Source organism: Eleginops maclovinus, chromosome 10 (genome assembly GCF_036324505.1).
Source record: "Eleginops maclovinus isolate JMC-PN-2008 ecotype Puerto Natales chromosome 10, JC_Emac_rtc_rv5, whole genome shotgun sequence".
NCBI lineage: Eukaryota > Metazoa > Chordata > Actinopteri > Perciformes > Eleginopidae > Eleginops > Eleginops maclovinus.
Window position 1 is genome coordinate 18,853,744 of NC_086358.1, and position 23,245 is coordinate 18,876,988.

Here is a 23,245-nt window from a genome sequence, read left to right on the forward strand (position 1 = left end):
GTCAGTCAATGTGTTTTAATAGCTAACAGCTACAGCTTGTTGAGTTCCACTCCTGCATTTCTCTCCAACGTCTCTTTTCCTTTCTTGAATGACATTATTCTTATAAGAATGGCCCCATCAACCCCCCCTCAAATGAGCAGCGCTGTTACTAATTTGTTTTATTCCTTGATTAATTTAACTTACCGAGCATGAAAGATATCTCTAGTTGAATTTACCTCCTCCTGTCCATTTATTGTTGCCACATTTCTTTTCCTGTCCTTTCCCTCTTTTCCTCCCCCTCCTCCATTTTTGGTTGGTTTTGGGGTGTCTCTGCTCAGAATAACAACAATGACCATGCATCGATGTCGGTGAGTATTCCTGCCTGGCTGTTACAACACTATGCTGCCACTGTACAGGCAGAGGGGAGATGAAAGCATGCTAATGTTTGACTGTAGACACTATAGGCTTGTTGGTTCTTCGGACACCTGTGGTAACCGTTCACCTCAGGCGGAAATGTGTGTGGTTCCATTTATAACACAAACACGTCGGTCCAGAGTTCTATGCATGTGCATTTACTGATCCACCCTGCATTATGTTTAATTCTATTTATCATTGTATTTCTTTTAAAAAAAAACAGATATCCATGTTGGTAATCTCCCAACACATTCTCTCTAAAACAGTCACTCATAAAATGGTCATCTTTTACCTCTTCTGTTGAGCAAACATGCTAGAGATGCATACACCACCAACTGGACTGGATTACTTGAATAAAAAAGGAGCATTAAATTGGGGTGTTTAATAAAGTTACAGTCCATGCAGTCACAAATGTTGGGCTGCATGCGATGATGTCATTGCATCACAATGCCCACAGTGGAGCCATAAAGAAAATATGAATTGGCTTTAACATGTTAGTTGGGTGCTGTCGTTATTTCATCTTGGATTATATTTTTATTTGTACCAATTTCTCTCCAAACAGAAAAGGACACTGGTACAAGTGAAGGCAATTCTTCAATAACTAAAAGTCGTTAAGTATAAATGATAGCCAGGGAGACTTAACACCTAGAATGGGCTGTGACAAGAAATATATATTGCTAGCAAGGCACCAAGACTAATTCATCCATTTCAGGTTGTTTGTGTAACATGTTCTCTGTCCACATCACATTGGATAAAACTGTAGAAAAGCGGCTATCCTCTCTCATGCGTTGAAACCGTCCTTAAACCATTGTTTTTCTAAATTTAGGATTTAGTTGTTCTCATTGTCATGTTTTTTAATTCCGTCTGGGCCATCATCATCAAAGAGATACACATAAATACAGTTCAATGGTAGCATCTGTGACATTTAAAGTAAATCATCTTCCATCCATCCATCTAACTTTAAAGCTACAAATACCATAATGGTGACTTAGTGTTAATGCATGCCATTCGTAATTGAGCAGGCTTAGTGTGGAAGTATATAGGCACTTCCCTCAGTGGCCATGCATGGAGTAAAGTATTTCTCAGTGTGCCACATCTGTGTGTGAATATTCTCTTAAGTGAGCTACCTGTCTATGCAGAAACTAACTTCTGTGATTGAACAAACCTGTATAGCTTTATAGTGTGAAACCAGCCTACCAGCAAAGGGACAGACCTTATTTCTGCCACACCATGTCGCACTGCTGTCTGTCTGCCGGTCATCGGTCAGCATGAAGGATGTTAAAGGGATGTTGTGGAGCTCAGAGAAAGGAAAGCCACGGATGATTCTGTTTTTCTAACCTTAAGCCTCTGTGCCAACAGTGATTCCTGTTTTTACTCCAATCACTGAGTGTCTCTTCAGTGTGTTTTTAATCGGGGTTTCTGTATGTAACTGTAAATCAACAACACTATCGGCTGTGCATTATCCCTGACAGTGAGCTCACCACATCATCCCTGGGTTTCAGAGTTTTTGCATGAGTGTCTGTGGATCTGGATTGTGTTGAGCGGTTTCTGTGTTCCACAAACACTAACTGTAATTTACAGAAACATTCAAATTACTGTTAGTGGTTCACACACTTGAGGGAAGGTTGAACGGAATTCAAATTCCACTTGTTTCACTGTGGATAGTTTGTTTTAAACACCTCAAGCAGTGGAAACGCTCACAATTCTTATTTCCTTTGAAGTTGTAAACATGCTGTGGTGTATGTGGAGTGCTATGCATGTTTGCAAAGGTTTGAAAATAAAAAACATTTGTTATTGGTTTTAAACCTTTTTAGTCGCAAATTGTATAAAAATGGCCTGTTTCAGCAGATATCAGAAAAACAGAATAGATGCCCTGTGTAACTATTAAATATTTTTTAATGTGGGGACTTCCCATTCAAAGTAGCTATTTATCTGGCTTGATAGGGGGTTGGAAACAAATGTATTAAGGACAATACCACTTTTTTCCATCAAGCCACGAGATGCCTTAAACAGACATTTCTAATGCGTTTTCTCTTGTTTATATTTGTTTTACTCGCATTGTTGTTGAATTGTTTTGGCCTCAGATGGTTGTGATAATGCACAATGGGTTTGCTCAAATAAAAATAACAAACTTTTTACACGAAAACAGGCCTTTACAATAGTCAAAACATATCAAACAAAAGGGACAAAAACTCTAATAAAAGTGTGAACAACTTAGGTAGTCCTTTCTTTCTTTCTATTTAAAGGATAGTATAACTTTGAAACTGAAACGGTTAAAAAATCTGTGCCTCGAGGGCGTCTTTTCCACAGGTTGCTCATCTCTGTCACTTAGAGGCTGGCGCTGTGGGAATTGTAGTCCTTTATACTGTTTCGACTACATACGTCACCACTAGCTGGGCTTTTTTATAAAAACAAAATACTGGCTCTAACAGTAACTCAACAACACCCATTTCAGCGTTGCATTGGTTTTTGTCAAAGACTCTTTGTGTGCACGTTTAGGGTCTGTTAGTTCATTCACTCGCTCACTTTCTCCTAGTGGTATTTAACCATGCCTGACTTTAGCCAGAATCCCCAACCGTTCTTTAATAGAAATGCACTCTGACTAAAAAACATCCAATAATATAATAAGAGGACGAAATAATGTGTGTTTCTCAAAGTCAAAGATGCTTCCCTGGTATGACGGGTCCTTAAATTCCTCTAGAACAATTAAGTACCAAAGGATTTAAGTCGTAATGGCATTCAACCAGAAACCTGTACCACCAAACACACACCTGCTCTGTCTCAGTGCTTTTCTCTGTTACGTGCATAGTGTTTTGCATCTATGTCAATTATCCTTTGTCATTGACTGTGTGTATCAACACAATGCAGAATATCGATATAAATAACTGCTTTTAGGCTTAATGGATCTTTCTGTCTGCACTGATTTATACATCAGGATAGGATACATGGTGCAGAGACATGGGGGTGCTGCCTTCAGTCTTTCTCCTGCTGAGGCTGAAAGGTCTTTCAGATGGTTTTCAAAACTGTCTTTTTGGCAGTCAGCTGTGTGTGACACATTATTAGACAATTTCTTTCAGGTCAAGTGGTCTTTACCCTAAAAGTTTACCCATTATCTGTGCTTCTCATCCTCATCCTAATATTTCCTGCACCTGTCCATCTTCCCCTCTTGTTCCTCCTCCCATCCTCCTTCACCTTCCTTCTCCTCCTCCTTCCTCCTGTGCATCTCCAGGGTAAAGTGGCCCAGACGGCGTGTATGTCAGCCTGCAAGCATCTGTCCACATCCCTGATGCAGATGCTGCTGGACACGGAACTCAAGCAGATCAGCATGGGGGCCATTCAGCAGTTCAACCTGGATGTCATTCAGTGTGAATGTAAGTGCAATGTTCATTTTTATTCAATCTTGTATCAACAGGCCTGCAAAGTCTTTAAATGACTGTATACAAGGGATATGTAAGTCGGATTAAAATCTGTTTCCACCAGAGAAATGTGAAAAGTGAGACACAATTCAGACATCTAATTTACATCCACAATGAAAAAGTAACAATAATCAGAAACGATTCAGTAAACCGGATTAAGCTTCTTTAACTCTTCAAATAAAAAAAGAAAATAATTATTCATTTTGTAATGAAAGTAAAAGTTAGTCTGTTGTGTTTTTTTCATTGAGGTATATTTTAATCCTTTATTGATCTAGTGTTTTGTTGAATACCTGTCCATGTCACATTATGTGTATATATGTGGTCCCATCATTATAAAGCATACTTTTTTAACACTGACTATGTGTACTGTAATCTCTAAGTGTATTTGATTGTTGTCTTGTGGTATTTCTGCTTCCTCTCAGTGTTTGCCAGCTCAGAGCCGGTTCCTGGCTTCCAAGGAGACACACTGCAGCTGGCCTTCATCGACCTACGACAGGTAAACTATAAACTGAGCTCTGTTGAAGTCACTTATGATGTGTCTCTGTAGGAAGACAAACCTTAATTTAATATTATTTCATCCATGTGATGATGTTCTTTGGAGTAATAAGACAATCCTGGTGTATTTTGCCATCCCCACGCTACATCCACTCTAAAACATTTCATTTTAAAAGCTGTAACTTACTCCTAGTGTCTTCACTACTCCAACGCTCTTGAACAGGATTTCGTTAAGTCTTTTGACATCACCACTAAACCATTATGTTATGCCTAGAAGAAGAGCAGTTTTTTATATTTTCTTCAAAACATTTTCCACTTCACCTTATTTACTCTCAGCTATCCTACATCTTACCTTTCACACATCTCATCAACAATATTGGGTTGAGCTGGCCATCTCTGTGTAACCTTTTCAACTTTCACATGTCCCAGAGTTCACCTGCTCAGGAAACATTCCTACAGCAACACACACGCACTAACCCCCTGCCTCCCTTCTCGTTGTAAACACCAGTGGTATGTAAAGTGTTGCTGGCTCTCATTACCTTGTGTCTTTGCTGACCGGTTAATCTGAGCCCGAGGTGGAGGCTTGGTTCTGAATCCAGTCCAGGTCACCTCGGTATACTCAGTACGTTTGTTGAAAGTGCAAAAAAAAAAAACAGTAGATAAAGAAGTCAACATTTGGATATGTGTAATGTTATAGTAAAGACCTTTATTGAGATGCAGCAAGTAAAGGATGAAGAAATATGTTTGCCTCTTCTTAATCTCAAAGTTAAGACAAAGCAGTAGTAGAATCTTATTAAAAGCTCTTATTATTGATTGATTTTTCTATTTCTAATTCCTGCATAAGAAGTAATGGAGTTTGGATTCTGCAGTGATCCCAACAGTTCCCAGTGACCTGTTCTTTGTGTGTACTGGGTGGAGGGCCTTCTCTATATTTATGTAACACGTTTATTTTCAACAATACATCCAAGACTGTTACTAAAATATCGGATCCATTTTTGCAATATGTAATTCAAATATTGTCATTTTATTCCTCAAAATTGTTTCCAAGCTTTTTTAACACAGATTAAACCCATTAATTCATTTCCTTTATTTGTCCCACAGTGGGAAGTTTACATTGTTACAGCAAAGGAGACATGCAGATAAAAAAGGAAATAAGAGTACACTAACTTATTACATAAAGTAAGCACATGTTAATAAAATACCAAATTAATAAGTACACATTCCGGTAGTAGTAATAAGTAGCAGCATTATAAAAGTAGGTATACATATAAAATGAAAGAACTAACAGTCCGTAAATAACAGAATTACCAATAACTATTTTTTTAATGATTACCAAATCGTAAAAAGTAAATATTGATGCTAAACCTCTTTTTATTTTCAAAGCCTGAAGTTATCAGATTTGATTCAATACTCATGGACTTAAAGTGAAACTATAGTTTAATACACTTGGGTTTTCCTGGAGTAATTCTGCTAAGGAACAAGAACTGCTTCTAAACCCAATTTGATGCAGCTCATTAGACAAGATGTTCCTTTTATTCAGGCTGCCTGCTTGACATGTTAATCCTAGCCCTAGGTGAAGGCTTTGGGAGGCATCCACAGGCCGGGGTAACTCGGAGGTCAGCCTTTTACTTTCCCTTTATCTTAGGGCTCCTGATTCCATATCTATAACTGCTTTTTAGATCTTTATCCTCTAACCATTTAGAGCGATTGGAAGTCAATCATGTAGGCCAACTGATGTCATAACACAAGGAGATGCTAAAAGGCTTGGAAACAGAATTACGGGATAGTATTTGCTGTTTTCTGCAACATGTGCTTAACTAAAACAAATCTTGATCAACAATATTCTACTCCTCAGTTATCCAATCACCTTCCATAAATAACATATGTCAAAAGTCAAGTCTTTAGGAAATATGCTTACATTTTCTACAATGTGAAACTTATTTATACAGTATTTTGTTTAAGTGGTCACTTCAATAACCTGTGCATGACGAGTATTTGATTGATGATCTATAAATTCATTCTAGGAAAATAAATTACACTTCTATTATTTGTATGCTGTACTTAATTTATCTATTTTAATCCACCACATGTAATTTATAGAAAGGCAGTGAATGCATGAACTATATTGAGGGGCAGATTTATGTTAAGATTGATACCGTTATAGAATACTAGTGTGCTGCTGGCTCGGTATGTGCTTGTGCAGCTGCTTCTTGGGATTTGAAGTGATCAGGTGATTATGTTAGCAACGCCACAGTATATGCATCATGTGCAAAAAACGTATAGTTGGAAGGCCAAAATCAAGATCCAGCAGCCTTTGTTTAAAAGCCTACAAATCGTGTGGACAATCCAGGCACCTGTAACATTACTGTATGAATAAACATGCAACATGTTTGACACCATTGTCCTTTTTGGATAATAGTCGTTGGCAGTACTGGCCGCACTGGTGTGTGGATTTTGATGAGCATCTAATTGTCTTAGAGAAGGCTCTAACAAACACTACTCTGGTCCTCACACACGGCAAGCCTGAAGTAGGTAAGGCCAAGGGTTGGTGAGATAATAAACGTCATATATACACAGATAGAGAGATTTCCGTCATTTTAGTTTGCGGAGAAACACGATACACTAATACTTAATAACATAAACAGATATTAAACAGACATTTAATATAACATCACTGTCACTAAAGACAAACATGCTCAACCCTCTAACATACATTTGATTTGGGATTTGAATCAGCCAATTATCTCGGCATTGAGGGATAAACTCCTGTTAAACCTCTGTATTGATTTGGCCAGAAACTGACTGGAAAATGTGACTTCAGTTGTTTTGGAGAAAAATCCTAAGTGGAGAATATATTCGGTACATTCTCTTGTGAATAGCTTATCTATTTAAGGATATAGTTTGAATATACAGTGGGGCAAAAAGTATTTAGTCAGCCACCAATTGTGCAAGTTCTCCCATTTAAAAAGATGAGAGAGGCCTGTAATTTTTATAATAGGTATACCTCAACTATGAGAGACAGAATGAGAAAAAGAAATCCAGGAAATCACATTGTAGGATTTTTAAAGAATTTATTTCAAATTATTGTGGAAAATAAGTATTTGGTCAATAACAAAAGTTCATCTCAATACTTTGTTATATACCCTTTGTTGGCAATGACAGAGGTCAAACGTTTTCTGTAAGTCTTCACAAGGTTTTCACACACTGTTGCTGGTATTTTGGCCCATTCCTCCATGCAGATCTCCTCTAAAGCAGTGATGTTTTGGGGCTGTCGCTGGGCAACACGGACTTTCAACTCCCTCCAAAGATTTTCTATGGGGTTGAGATCTGGAGACAGGCTAGGCCACTCCAGGACCTTGAAATGCTTCTTACGAAGCCACTCCTTCGTTGCCCTGGCGGTGTGTTTGGGATCATTGTCATGCTGAAAGACCCAGCCACGCTTCATCTTCAGTGCCCTTGCTGATGGAAGGAGGTTTTCACTCAAAATCTCACGATACATGGCCCCATTCATTCTTTCCTTTACACGGATCAGTCGTCCTGGTCCCTTTGCAGAAAAACAGCCCCAAAGCATGATGTTTCCACCCCCATGCTTCACAGTAGGTATGGTGTTCTTTGGATGCAACTCTGCATTCTTTCTCCTCCAAACACGACGAGTTGAGTTTTTACCAAAAAGTTCTATTTTGGTTTCATCTGACCATATGACATTCTCCCAATCCTCTTCTGGATCATCCAAATGCCCTCTAGCAAACTTCAGACGGGCCTGGACATGTACTGGCTTAAGCAGGGGGACACGTCTGGAACTGCAGGATTTAAGTCCCTGGCGGCGTAGTGTGTTACTGATGGTAGCCTCTGTTACTTTGGTCCCAGCTCTCTGCAGGTCATTCACTAGGTCCCCCTGTGTGGTTCTGGCATTTTTGCTCACCGTTCTTGTGATCATTTTGACCCCACGGGGTGAGATCTTGCGTGGAGCCCCAGATCGAGGGAGATTAGCAGTGGTCTTGTATGTCTTCCATTTTCTAATAATTGCTCCCACACTTGATTTCTTCACACCAAGCTGCTTACCTATTGCAGATTCAGTTTTCCCAGCCTGGTGCAGGTCTACAATGTTGTCTCTGGTCTCCTTTGACAGCTCTTTGGTCTTGGCCATAGTGGAGTTTGGAGTATGACTGTTTGAGGTTGTGGACAGGTGTCTTTTATACTGATAACGAGTTCAAAAAGGTGCCATTAATACAGGTAACAAGTGGAGGACAGAGGAGCCTCTTAAAGAAGAAGTTACAGGTCTGTGAGAGCCAGAAATCTTACTTGTTTGTAGGTGACCAAATACTTATTTTACTGAGGAATTTACCAATTAATTCATTAAAAATCCTACAATGTGATTTCCTGGATTTTTCCCCCATTCTGTCTCTCATAGTTGAAGGTATACCTATGATAAAAATTACAGGCCTCTCTCATCTTTTTAAATGGGAGAACTTGCACAATTGGTGGCTGACTAAATACTTTTTGCCCCACTGTATATAAATGCTGCTTGGCCCAATATCATTTAAATAGTTGGAGAAAGTTGTGAGTTAACTATTTACACAATGCTTGCTAACAAGCTTGCAAGTGTTGACATAAACACAAAGACGTGCAAACAGTGGCCTCACACTGAGTGTGGCAGAGGGACTGCATGCAAAGTCAAAAACAACATGAATAGAGGCAGATTTTACTGTAGGTCATGCAAAGTGTGGCAAAGATGCCTTTGTGTGAGTTGGTCATGTTCCAGGCCTTTACAAATATCAACATACAAATCTGATGTATTAACTGATCTTTGCTGTTTGTTATTGTGACCAACATCCATACTGAGCAGAATATTTCACAGTGTAAAAATCTACTTGTCAGCACTCTCTGGTTGACATGTAATAGAGATGCTTTTCTCTCTACTTCCTCACAATTTTACCGGGCAGTAGAACAGCAATCCACAACATTCCATCGCTCAATTTATTTATGCAACCTCAATAACGCGTGTAAATGTTGAAATGATGGAAAACAAAATGACTGTCTCTCACATGTAAGTTAGGGGCTGTATTCACATTGTATTTCAAAGCTACACACAAGATACAACATACAGGCTTCTAAAAGTTTAAACATAGTGTAAAATAATGTAATCTTGACTTCCACTCTAATAGTGACAGAGAGAATAGCCATGATTACTCGTTTTTTACATAACAATACTGGTCAATGAGACAATAGCATCTTATGGAACACATCCAAAGTGAAGCTTCATAAAGGGAAGGAAAGCAGAGAGGGATTTCTCCAATTTCAGAACGCCCTGACTCATTGTTTCAGAGTAAAATGTGAAACCTAAGATTGTCCCAGCAGACCATGAACCAATGTCTCAGGGACAATAGTTTATACACACCTCTATCTCTTTGCCCTCAGACTCCTGCCATTAATCAGACATTCACCTCAGCCTAACCCTGGACACCAACACGATGTCCCTTTTTACCTTCTAGGTTGAAGTTTCACCTTTAAAATATATTGTAAAGATATATATTTTTCAGCGTTGTTTGTTTTACGTCTCACTGAATACATTTACAGTATGCGGCTCATTTCAAAAAGATGCCCGTAACATATTCTTTGTTGTTGATAGTCATTTATTTTGATGACTGAAATGCTGTACGCCTTCTTATAATATACACTGGCAGAAGGAAGCTAGAGCAGGATTAAGTTGTATTGGTAACATACAAACAAATGTAACAAAAAGATAATAATAAATGAAATATTTAATCACATAAACCAGCTTGCTAGGGGTTGCACTGTTACAGGTGACAGGGAAAATATTTTCATATAAATAAAAATATCGTTCGTAGGAGCTTCAAAACGGCTTCAGACTTCCTGCCATATGTACATCTACAAAAATAAGCAACCTATGTGGAATTTAACAATGTTTTTCATTTTCAAAAGGGTCATAGATAAGACAAACCCTATTATGGTCTGGTGGTTTTAGTTCTGTCCAATAGAATGGAAACTCTACTTTAAGTTGAAAAACACAAAATGATATAACATAATTGGTATATGCTGTGTGCACATGTACAGTTTGTGCTAAGCAGTGATTTCCCGCTGTTTATCCAGATTTAAGTTGTGATTGAAGCGCTCTACGAAAAAAGGACCATCCCACACTATCTCTAACGGTTAGCCCAGCCAGCCTGAAACAACCATTAGTTACCAAGTCCTCCTCCACTCAAATCTTTTGCTGCTGTTTCAGGGCTCCACACTGCGACCAAAATTTGAGAGTGTGCGACCAGTAAATTTGAGAGTGTGCGACCAGTAAATTTGAGAGTGTGCGACCAGTAAATTTGCCGTTTAATCTTTTTTTTTTTAAATACACGTTAAACGTGGAAGGGGCCGTCAATGAATCCGGACTATTTTGCAGGCCGATGAGTGTGAGAAGGATAGGGAATGTGTGGAGGGGGAGGGTCCTACAGATAATCGAGCGCTTAAACGTCTGTGGAAGAGTCGAGGAGAAAGATGTCACAACCTGCTACGTGCGTCTGAAATATGACCAAGCGAACTATTGACTTGTTCTTCCGACCTGCGGCTAGTGTGCCAGGGCAAGCGCCACAGCCAACAGTGTCGAAGTCGGATGAAGATTCAGAGGTTAGTGTGGCAAAAAAGGTCCGAACCCATACTTTTCGGGAAGACTGGCTGCGAGAATTCAGCTGGTTGAGGTACAGTAAGGAGACGAACTCCATGAACTGCTAATGTTGTAGTCGCTACCCCAGAGTCTGGAGCCCTGTGTTTGTGACTCCAGTAATTTATCCTGCTATAACATCAGTCCTGAGGGGCATTTCTTACATTTCATACAAACATCCACTTGGACTAGGGCATACATTGATTAGAATTTGGTGGGAAAGGTCAAGGTCCGTCTGACCTCACATTTGTCTTTTAATCAATCTCAGGTTAGCCATAAGGGAATATCTATACATTTGGCACATACTTGGATTTAAGGATGGACTTATAATAATGCTGGGGAAGGAGGTCAAGGTCACTATGATGGTCTTGACCATAACTCAATAGATACGACAATTTCATACAATTATCTAAAAGGATAAACTTTATTGCATGACGCGATGTTGCGAGAGCAACAAACCAGCCCTAAACCTTTTTGGGCCAGGTGCGTAAAGGTATAGGGCAGATGGCTCCTTGCTCACCTGTAAAGTGAACGGATCTCTGGCAAAAAATATCCACAGAGAAACAGACTGAAAGACAGATACAACTCAGTCAGTGTTCTTATCCTTTAAAATAAAGGATGGACTTCAGAGTTTGTCCATCATGGGTAAAGACAATGAACCTAATGCAACCTTTTCCAGTCATCGAGAAAATCAAACATTGACGCATGTCACCGTATTTGCTGATGATGGTAAATAGGGCATAGATGCATCGGTGCATCCCTAATCTCATCAAGCCTATCCATTCGAAGCTTGATGCAGATAGATTTTGGGTGGTGAGACTCTGAAATTTGGACATTCAAAACCATGACCCTAAATGATTTTCCAGGCAAAGTCAACCTTTCTCTTTATCTCTCTGAAGCCAAAAGATGAATATTTCCCAGGAGTGTTTACTATGTCAGTGTTTTGATAACATGACTCAGCAGAACCCTGCTAGATTACACTGATTGTTGTCTTCACAGCATTAGGGTTCATCTGTCAGATAAAGTTGATACAGTGAAGGGTGTGAATGAGATCCTCTGGGTGATGTTGGATATTGAGGAACAGTAGTGCGAGGGCTGCATTATTTTAACAACATTAGATTTATTGGAATATCCAAGCATGAGTAAGGTTTGCATTGATCTGGATGTAGTTCTAATGTAAAAGGACTTCAGCTATTTTATCACGTCTTCAGTTTTATTTTGATTTTGGACACCTTTCTAGCAGTCTAGTAGTGATGATTATTGGCAAAGTAGACAATAACACATCAGTGGTTTACAAGACAACAGTTAATCCAGAAGATCTACACAACTTTATTTGGACTTCAACTGAAAGTGAGCCATAATGTATCACTCCTATATTGGTGCAGGCCCAGTAAATATAAAGAAATGTGAATAGAGGAATGCTTAGGTCCTTCAGAAAGAGTCTCCATTACATTGTTTTTCCGCTATTGGTCTTTCTGGATGTGTTGCAGCTAAGATGTTTCAACAGTACATCCACAAAACTCAGTCATCATTACATAGTTGAAACCCATCAGAGCTTTCCTTACCAATTAATGTTGATTGTTGTGAGCTGTGGAGGGGTGAGTGAGCGTCAGAGTAAGATGGCTACTGCTGCTGGCTCATCACTTGGCTCCAGGTGAGAATAATGGCTTTGTTGCTAAGCCTCTCTCTGTGTGTTGGAGGCTCTCAGTCCGCTGAATAATGCTATTATCACTAAGCTGCTCTTTCAACGTGAGCCAAACACCCAGCTGTTTCTCCCTATGACATTAGCATACACTGTGTGGGTGGGGCGGGGGGGGGGGGGGGGTCATCTCCATCAGGTTATCCAGGGGTCATGGGGGGGTCATTTTAAATGTTCCTGTTTAGACTTAACACTCATCATTTTGAGCAGCAGAACTCCCCCTTACTCCCTTCTACCTCAGTCTTCTGAGTGACGCAGTGAGCCGAAATACAAAAGCAATGTGAAGCACCTTGAGATAACGCTGTTTTTAAAGTGTGCTATAGAAATAAAATGCATTATTATTATTAAAAGTGTTTTGTAAATAAATGAAAGCTTAGAATCTAAATGTTTGCAGATAATTATGTTCCTGTTTCATTGGCAAGTGCATCACAACGCCTCAAACAAACTGGAGTTAACATACTGTACATGTTGCTTTAGCATAGCTCTTCTTCAAACTTCTCAATAGGTTTGTAAAGAATTAGCACTAGCTGAAAGATGGACTGACAAACCAGAGTTTAAACCTCAAACCTAGGCTGCAGAGGGCCCAAAGATACACAGACCTTACTAACTCGACCCACTGATCAATAATGGTCGAGAATCAAGAGCCCTATACTCTATTGGAAATGCATTACTGTAGGGACAGCAACTAAATGGAACTTTAAATCAGCGTATTCTTATTTTGGGGCTCAAACTGAAAATCAAATCAAATCAAACTTTATTTGTATATATCACACGTTTTTCTCAGTGGGCTTTACAGATTAAAAAGAAACAACAACATGTAAATGATGGAGTTACAGCAATATGAGAAGACAAGATGGTGTATGTAATACAAATAGAAATAAAAAAATAAAACACGATAACAACAAAAGACAAACAAATTATTCAAACTAAGTACCATCAAAGTAAAATAAAATGAATACCATAAAATGCCAGCTCTAACCGAAGGCTTAGTTAAAAATGTAGGTCTTCAGCGCACTTTTAAAAGTTTTGACACTCGGCCTCTCTGATTAAAACAGGAAGCTGAAATAACTTCTAAAATAGATTTTTTTTTGTAAGTTAACATGTTGTCCAGATTTCCTGTTTTTGGAGAGTGACAGTGCTGAAAGGGGGATATAAAGAGGAAGACTTGCTTAAGGGGGGCAGGCTGGAGTGAGAAAAAAAGAATAGAATCATAATAACAGTGGTGCCAATGTTTTTGCGTTAGTGTAATTAGTCTTAATGTTGATTTCGCTGTGTTTGAAAATATTGTGTATTATCTCTCATGGAGGGAGCATTTGAACACCTCTCAATATTACTGGCTAAAACACTGAAATAATTTACACCGCATTTAAATAAAGGACCCTTGATTACCTTTACATTCAAACTGTCCCCTGCCACCAGCCTCGATCGTCTTCTGTGTCTGAAGTGAGCTTCTGTCCTGAGGGTTGTGTCTCTGTTTTACAGCTCCTGGATCTGTTCATGGTGTGGGACTGGTCAACTTACCTGGCAGACTACGGCCAACCGACCTCCAAATACCTGAGGGTGAACCCAGCTACTGCCCTGGCTCTGCTGGAGAAGTGAGTGTACACACTGCTGCTGACGTGTACACAATATTTCCACACTTTTAACACCTCTAAGACCTTTGCTAAGAAAAAGCAGATATGTGATCCTCAGGATCCAGAGGAATCTCTAGGAACAAGCATCTGATTTCTTGTAGAAAACTGCTGTCTAGGATTGTATTGGTCAGAGATTATGAGTGGTATGGTGTTCTGGCTGCTCACATTGCTGAGGAAGCTTTCTGCTGTTCTCTGGGGGACATTAGACATGAAGTTAAGCCGGTTGGCCTAAATATGCGCACTTCAGCCCTTCCAACATTGGGAACAGAGCGATGTAGGTACCCAGTCTTGTGTTTTTCGGCTGAAACAAACCTCCCTACGCCATCATGCAGAGTGCTGTGTAACAGTCCACATGCTATTCAAGTGAATGAAGCAGAAGGCTCAGTAAGGCTCGACCTTACTGGTACCAAAAGTCCTGTAGAGTCAATTGTAGCTGTCCCATGCGCCTCTTATCGTTTTTCCAACCCAGTTTGGATTTAACCACGCCCACTTCTGCATTAAAGCATCTCTGCGTGACTGCATCATGGACGTATAAAGAGAACGTCCCCATGTTAACCCCATGTCTGAGCGTCAGTCTGGAGTATTCATCACAAAATATGAATTTGACCGTCGCTTCATAGAGCATCAAAGTAAATGAAAATAGCTCAATAGGTCCACTCACAGGTAGGGAATGAAGCCTTACCCCAAGTGAAGGAGTTCAAGTATCTCGGGGTCTTGTTCTCGAGTGAGTGAACAATGGAGCGTGAGATGGGCCGGAGAATCGGAGCAGCGGGAGCGGTACTGCAGTCGCTTTACCGCACCGTTGTGACGAAAAGAGAGCTGAGCCAGAAGGCAAAGCTCTCTGTCTACCGGGCCATCTTCGTTCCTACCCTCACCTATGGTCATGAAGGATGGGTCATGACCGAAAGAACGAGATCACGGATACAAGCGGCCGAAATGGGATTTCTCCGCAGGGTGGCTGGCATCTCCCTTAGGGATAAGGTGAGAAGTTCAGTCATCCGGGAGGGACTCGGAGGAGAACCGCTGCTCCTTCGCGTTGAAAGGAGCCAGTTGAGGTGGTTCGGGCACCTAGTGAGGATGCCACCTGGGCGCCTCGCTAGGAAGGTGTTCCAGGCACGTCCAGCTGGGAAGAGACCGAGGGGTAGACCTAGGACCAGGTGGAGGGATTATATCTCTTCGCTGGCCTGGGAGCACCTTGGAATCCCCCAGTCAGAGCTGGTTGATGGGAAAGAGAAGTTTGGGGCTCTCTGCTGGAGCTGTTACCTCCGCGACCCTGCCGGAAAAGCAGGAGAAGATGGATGGATGAAAATAGCGCTTTCTTAATAGTAAATAACATCACAGTTATGCGTCGCTGAGTAAACATTAATTATTGTCTTTAATATTATTTCACCATGGATTAAACTAGACACCAATACATAAAGTTAAACTATGATCCGGTGAATGTACATATATACAGATATGTGAGCAGGATGGATATGTTAAATATATACAGTGTCTCACTAAAGTGAGTACACCCCTCACATTTCTGTAAATATTTTACTATATCTTTTCTTGGGACAACACTGAAGATATGACACTTTGATCCAATGTAAGGTAGTCAGTGTACAGCTTGTATAACAGTGTAAATTTGCTGTGCCCTCAAAATAACTCAACACACAGCCATTAATGTCTAAACCACTGGCAACAGAAGTGAGTACACCCCTAAGTGAAAATGGCCAATTTGGCCCAATAGCCATTTTCCCTCCCTGGTGTCATGTGACTCGTTAGTGTTACAAGGTCTCAGGTGTGTATGGGGAGCAGGTGTGTTAAATTTGGTGTTATCGCTCTCACACTGTCTCATACTGGTCACTGGAAGTTCAACATGGCACCTCATGGCAAAGAACTCTGAGGATCTGAAAAAAAGAACTGTTGCTCTACATAAAGATGGCCTAGGCTATAAGAAGGTTGCCAACATCCTGAAACTGAGCTACAGCACGGGGGCCAAGACCATACAGCGGTTTAACAGGACAGGTTCCACTCAGAACAGGCCTCGCCATGGTCCACCAAAGAAGTTGAGTGCACGTGCTCAGCGTCATATCCAGAGGCTGTCTCTTGAAAATACACGTATGACTGCTGCCAGCATTGCTGCGGAGGTTAAAGGGGTGGGGGGTCAGTCTGTCAGTGCTCAGACCATACACCGCACACTGTATCAAATTGGTCTGCATGGCTGTCATCCCAGAAAGAAGCCTCTTCTAAAGATGATGCACAAGAAAGCCTGCAAACAGTTTGCTGAGCACAAGCAGATAAGGACATGGATTGAACCATGTCCTGTGGTCTGATGAGACCAAGATACACTTGTTTGGTTCAGATGGTGCCAAGCGTGTGTGGCGGCGACCATGTGAGGAGTACAAAGACCAGTGTGTCTTGCCTACAGTCAAGCATGGTGGTGGGAGTGTCATGGGTGGGGCTGCATGAGTGCTGCCGGCTGTGGGGAGTTGCAGTTCATTGAGGGAACCGTGAGTGCCAACATGTACTGTGACATACTGAAGCAGAGCATGATCCCCTCCCTTTGGAAACTGGGCCGCAGGGCAGTATTCCAACATGATAACGACCCCAAACACACCTCCAAGATGACCACTGCCTTGCTAAAGAAACTGAGGGTAAAGGTGATGGAGTGGCCAAGCATGTCTCCAGACCTAAACCCTATTGAGCATCTGTGGGGCATCCTCAAACGGAAGGAGGAGGAGAGTAAGGTCTCTAACATCCACCAGCTCCGTGATGTCGTCATGGAGGAGTGGAAGAGGATTCCAGTGGCAACCTGTGAAGCTCTAGTGAACTCTATGCCCAAGAGAGTTAAGGCAGTTCTGGAAAATAATGTGGCCACACCAAATATTGACACTGGGGGCACAATTTGGCCATTTTCACTTAGGGGTGTACTCACTTCTGTTGCCAGTGGTTTAGACATTAATGGCTGTGTGTTGAGTTATTTTGAGGGCACAGCAAATTTACACTGTTATACAAGCTGTACACTGACTACTTTACATTGGATCAAAGTGTCATATCTTCAGTGTTGTCCCAAGAAAAGATATAGTAAAATATTTACAGAAATGTGAGAGGTGTACTCACTTTAGTGAGATACTGTATATACATTTAAGGTGCAGACCCATGTAGTTTTTCCCAAGCTATAGTGACATGGGGACGTTCTCTTTATACGTCCGTGGCGCAGTCACGCAGAGCTACGTTAATGCGGAAGTGGGCGTGGTTATGTCTAAACTGGGTTGTTAAAACGACAGACGCATCCCATGCAGTGAAAATGAGGTTAACCCAGCTTCCCCAGAACATTTGTTCATATAAGGTTGTTTCAGTATGGCTGCTTATTGCCCTATATCCTTCAGATACTAAAAGGAAAAGATTGGGTGATGGCTTCCAGTGTTACTTTTGGATTGATCCAGAACATTTGTCATAGTTATGATTTATTAGAACAGGAAAAAAAAGTAAGCTGGAATTCTTACCCATATTTCTAAGAGATTTTCAATTAAAATTGTACCATTGTGTTAGATTTAACAATAATGCTTACGTGTCATGTATATGAATTGGTGTGCTTTGCTTTGCCTTGTGCTTGATTTGTGCTTTTCTCATCCTCTAAATCTTTTCCTGCTGCTGCTCAGAGTCTACAGAGGGTAGGTGCAGCTTCCTCAATGCTTTGGTCGTCCCCATGCATGCTCTGATCATCCAAACATTGTTTACAAACTCTTTATGAACGCACAATATTGAGTTTTATTAGGACTAAATGCCAGTAATGAATATATAAGCGTGCTCCTGATATATACGTACATGGTGACACGCATGATAACAACATGATCTTTTATATTAGTTACTCCACACTTACACAGATTGGGTAATCGCTCTCTAAAGAGTCCCAGCTCAGCAGATGGATTTAACAACAGTTTAGCTTCTGAGTTCCAACTAAAATCCTCAGCAGTCATTAGCTCCTGTGGTTCTGGTGTTCTGCTTTCACACCACAAATTAAGCGCAACACAGCCTCCAAGAATCTCACTTTCGGGCGGTCTCAGTCCAGTGTTTGGTCCACACTAGAGTTTGCCTGGCTCCCCAAACATGTGTGTGACTCGTGTCTTTGTCTTCCTCTCTGACAGGATGAAGGACACCAGTAAGAAGAACAACATCTTCTCTCAGTTCAGGAAGAACGACAGAGACAAACAGAAGCTGATAGAGACTGTGGTCAAACAGCTGAGGAGCCTGGTCAACGGCATGTCCTCCTAAACACACACACACACACATACGCACACACGCACACACACACACACACACACACACACACACACACACACACACACACAGGAGTGACATGCATGCAGTCACATGCACACACTGAACTGCCAAGACACTCAGAAGAACGAGATTTTGGCATATGTAATGAATTAATACCACACAATACACACTTACAGACACACAAAAGGGACAGATAGGCCGCTTACATACACACACTTCATGAAGGCACAGCAATACACATGCTGGACAAGGCATGCAGGGAACAGACTTCCAGCAAATGCAACACACACACACACACACACACACACACACACACACACACACACACACACACACACACACACACACACACACACACACACACACACACACACACACACACACACTCCTAACTGTTATACATCACTGAATACTCAATGTAAATAACACACATGCTTCACGTTTGACTGAACAGTAATATATGTAAATTATTTGTAATGGCTATGATAAGACAAACTATGTTTTGTACCTTTAATGAGAGAGAGAGATGATTGTAGCTGCAGAGAGAGGCTGCTAGAGAGAGGAAGTGACATCACAGAGTACCGGGACATTGGAGCTGAAAGGGTCCACACTTTTCTCCACAGATGAGAGGGGATACACGTTCCAGGAAGGTTCTCAGTCAACATTCTTAGACACATTCAGAATAACAAAATAATTGTTGATCTACAGAAATCTGGATATCAGTACACTACATTTTATATACAAATATATACAGCTCAGGAAAATTAAGAGAGAGCGACAACTCCAAATGTTTCTTAAATCTTTATCTCTACATGTATGGCAGCCAGTCCAGTGTCTGTTGAATTCCAACACAGAGAAATGTTGTCAGTAGTTTAAAGAATACAATAATAAAAATGTCTATAAATAATCAGACCAGAGTAAATGATAATGCAGCAGTGGTCTCGTTATTTTTTCCGGAGCTGTATATACTGTATATATAAATAATATTCCCCTCCACTTTTAAACAATAACTAAATACAATTATTTTTAAAAAATAATTAACTGTAACCCACAAACTTAAACGCACGCTGTCTTTTGATCTGCGTCCTAAAGAAGCTTTATGTTGATATATAATAAAGAGTTTAATTAATACCATTTCTGTAATCAAACGATTTAGTTTCGGAGGCAGTGTAAATACACATTAAGGTTTGAAGTCTGCCAGTCAGCCATAAAACACTAGCTGCTTTAAAGAAAACTTCCAAAGGTTGACTCCAAAGAGCATTCTTATCTGTGGCTGTTTCTCTTATAGCTGTGTGGATATTGACAATGACCTCAAACCAACCTCCTTACAACACCTGGAACAACCAAACAGAGAAAGAAGACCCAAGTTCAGCTCATTGTCCTGAAACTGTATAACTGTGTGTGTTTGCATGCACGTGTGTGCGTGTGCGTGTGCGTGTGTGTGTGTGCTGCTGAGCTCATGGATGGATGAAGGAATAGATTAATGGATGATGACGTCTTGATAGACTGATGTTCATGACAAAAAGGGAAGTAATGTTGAACTCCTCGGTGGCTTTGCTTGCTGTTTGTCTTTCTTTAGTCCTAATATTGAAACTGTAAACCAACGTCCTGACACAGTGTTTGATCACAGCACATGGGAGAGAGCTGCAATGTGGGGTGGAAACATCTGGGTTTGGTCAGTAAAGTCTCCAAGGAGCTGCTGAAGGTTGTTTCATGGTAGAAAAAACACAATAAGGAGGGTTTGCATGAGGTGTACAACATCTGGTACTAACATGCACTCAGTATCTGGATGTTTGGTGTAGATGCAAAGCAATAGGAATGTGATTGGATCAGATCTCAGCCAGGTGTCAACGCTTCAGGTAATAATACCAAAGAAATCAGATGGATAGCAAGCTGAAGTTTTTAGGTGGCAGCATTAATAAAGGAGTGGAGATAATGGCATCACATAAAAACGCATTGGTGTACTCATAGCACTGCGGTCGTTTTAAATCCTCCTTTATATCTTTTATGACCTCATACCATTTGTGCGTGGTTAGACAACCACTTTTACCTTGTGTGTCAAAACTGTTCCTCAAGACTTTCAAGTTGTTTCCAGTTGTAATCATGTCCGACAGTTCCACCTACCTAATTTGCATATTGAGAAGTGATGACGATTGAAGAATCCTGGGCTGTGGTCGAAAAGTAAAAATCATTTCTTAACCAATGTTCCTTAGCCTCAATGAAAAAGTGATTTGCTTTTATGGACACTTTAAATGTGTCTGCAAGGAATTATGAGACATCAATACTCAAGGTTCAAGGGTTTTTATTGTCAGATTCACATGAGCTACAGTGTAGTTATGGCAGTGAAAATCTTAGGTCCCAGTTTGTCATATTTCCAAGGACATATGACAAACTAATAAAATAAACCTACTAAAAAAAGTGTAAGAGTTGGATGGGAGCTAGACACATGGCAGCCACCCACGGCGCCATCTTCTTTACATTATCTACTTACCTTTTGTATCCTGAGCTAATAAAGGAAACATTGAAGCTCCTCTCATCTGGAGAATTTAAACAGCTGTTATCATGGCTGACACATTGGTTCTTCTAGGTTAGACGAGATAAGAACATCTCTTGACAGCAGGTGAGATTCACAGGTCTGATCAGATGTCCTTATCCAGATACAGAGCACATGTCACTACCAGGTGGAGACGACTGTAAACTCCCCGACAGTTCAACATCTACACACCAGCTGTGTCATGGTTAAATCTGACGAGTGTGTCCAAGGTGACAGGGCCTCCCTCTGTGAAGCCTAAGCGGTTGAGGACAATATTTATGTTATGTTGACTGTCTTTCAATTAACTCAAACTACTTGATTCATGCTTACAAGAAAAACAACTGGTGATTTTATATACACAAATATATTTAACAGTTTTATTCTAAATCCTTTCTTTTTGTTCCTCAGGGTGAAATGAAACTTAAGAATCCCAAAACTCACCGATATTCACAAAGCACAGCAATAATGAATTGGTCGATGCTCATCTCAAACATGAAAAGGTTTTATAATAAGACTGTTTCTATTCCGTTTATGTTTTGGCTCTGCTCCACTTTCAGAAGGCATTTTTGCACTGAAACTGACTGAAGTTTATTTCCTTTTAGATACATTTCTTTGCCTTTTTTAAAATGTTTCTTGTAAATGCCAATGTATATACTGCATATTTTGTAAAGAAAATATGACGGCTGTTTGTGTGCTGCCAACAGAACTGGAAGTGATATGCTCCTCCAGCGACACCTGAAGTAAATATGTAATTAAATAGAGTTTGAAACTGCGTGTGTCGCTTACATGGTTAACAGAGTACCTTGTGAGGAGCTCAGTGGCTTCTGTTGGTACCTTCTCTCCACATTTGCATGGATAAGATATGAAAAATAAGATGATTTATTATGTTATATCTGGATAACATTTCATATCTAATACATAATACAAGATTTCTGCATCATTTCACATTCAGTAACACCCAGTTATGTTAGCTAACATTGTTTGATTGACATTTCCTCTTTATCTTAATAGGAAACTTCCGGGCAGAATCACTTTCCATTAAAAAACAGATTTGTTGTTGCAAACGAGTTGTATATAAATGTAATGGGGTTGTAAAAAGTGGTACAATATACTATGAAAACCAAGGAATTAAAAATAAAAGTGTGTTAATATAATGTATAATGTGAGAGAATAAAAGTGTCTGTGAATGTAATGGATCCAGATCCAACACAAATCTCCATACTGAAGGATCCTTTGATCTGGAGCTGTAATGGCACAACTCAAGACTTTACACAACACTGCTTGAATGCCAATGATTATTTCAGTAGGAACATAAAGTGTGCGATAGTTTTTCTTTCCTTCCACAGAGGTGGAGAGAGGGTACATTTTGATATCCAAAGGAATCCTTGCTTTACCTTTGTCCTTGATCTCAGTGAGGAGCCCTGAAGGGGGTTTCCTTCATGTGATGTTTTTATTTTGTGTGCTGTAATAAAAGGTTCAACAGTAACTCTGTGTGTGTGTGTGTGTGTCAGCTGGTTACAAAGAGTGTACATCAGTTTAGGCAACATAACAAGTAAATACAAACATTGTATTCGTTGAACTGTTCATGTTAAAGGGGCCCTATCATGCTCTTGTGGGTTCTCGTGTGTTCTATGGGGTTTTTGTGCATGTAAATGATCTGCAAAGGCTAAAATCCCTGTGTTCCCTCCAGAGGGAGTTTCTCTTGATGGATGCAGTTGTAACTTTAAGTTATATCTGTTGTTCTTCTACCCTTGTATTCATTAACCAAAATATTTGAAATTCTGTTCTAGGATCAAATGACAAATTGTGCTTGTTGAATATAACGTGCAGTGAGAGTATTTTATTTGTTTTGACTCCAATACGTCAAAGTTGTGTCTGTCGGTTTGCACAGTTTAATGCTGAGTCGATCAGTGTGCTCCAGTCCCATGTTTCCTTTGGTCAAGTTTTTATATGTCCGTACTGCTCCACGATTATAACATAACACTAACATACATGTTCATTGTTTTAAAGGCCCAGTTTTGATTTGAAATCACAATTGAAAGCGTTACCCACCGTTCAGCAGCTCTCTGTTTTGCTGGAGGTCTACACATCAGCTGACTGCAGGGCACTGGGTCATCAGCAGCAGTTTGTGTTGTT

General features: G+C 40.3%; 1 protein-coding gene across 4 annotated transcripts in view; it reads left to right on the forward strand.

Moving 5' to 3' along the window:
- Positions 1–22,595, forward strand: part of exoc6 (exocyst complex component 6) — a 53,089-nt gene extending 30,494 nt beyond the window's left edge. For 2 of the 4 annotated variants that reach the window (XM_063893005.1, XM_063893007.1), the window contains exons 20-24: positions 318–347; positions 3,623–3,764; positions 4,232–4,305; positions 14,156–14,268; positions 18,441–22,595. In XM_063893005.1, the coding sequence (XP_063749075.1) occupies positions 318–347; positions 3,623–3,764; positions 4,232–4,305; positions 14,156–14,268; positions 18,441–18,567 (486 nt within the window). In that variant the 3' untranslated portion in view covers positions 18,568–22,595. The remainder of the gene's footprint in view (positions 1–317; positions 348–3,622; positions 3,765–4,231; positions 4,306–14,155; positions 14,269–18,440) is intronic. The other 2 variants (XM_063893006.1, XM_063893008.1) reach the window with 1 other exon arrangement.
- The last annotated feature ends 650 nt before the right edge of the window (positions 22,596–23,245 follow it).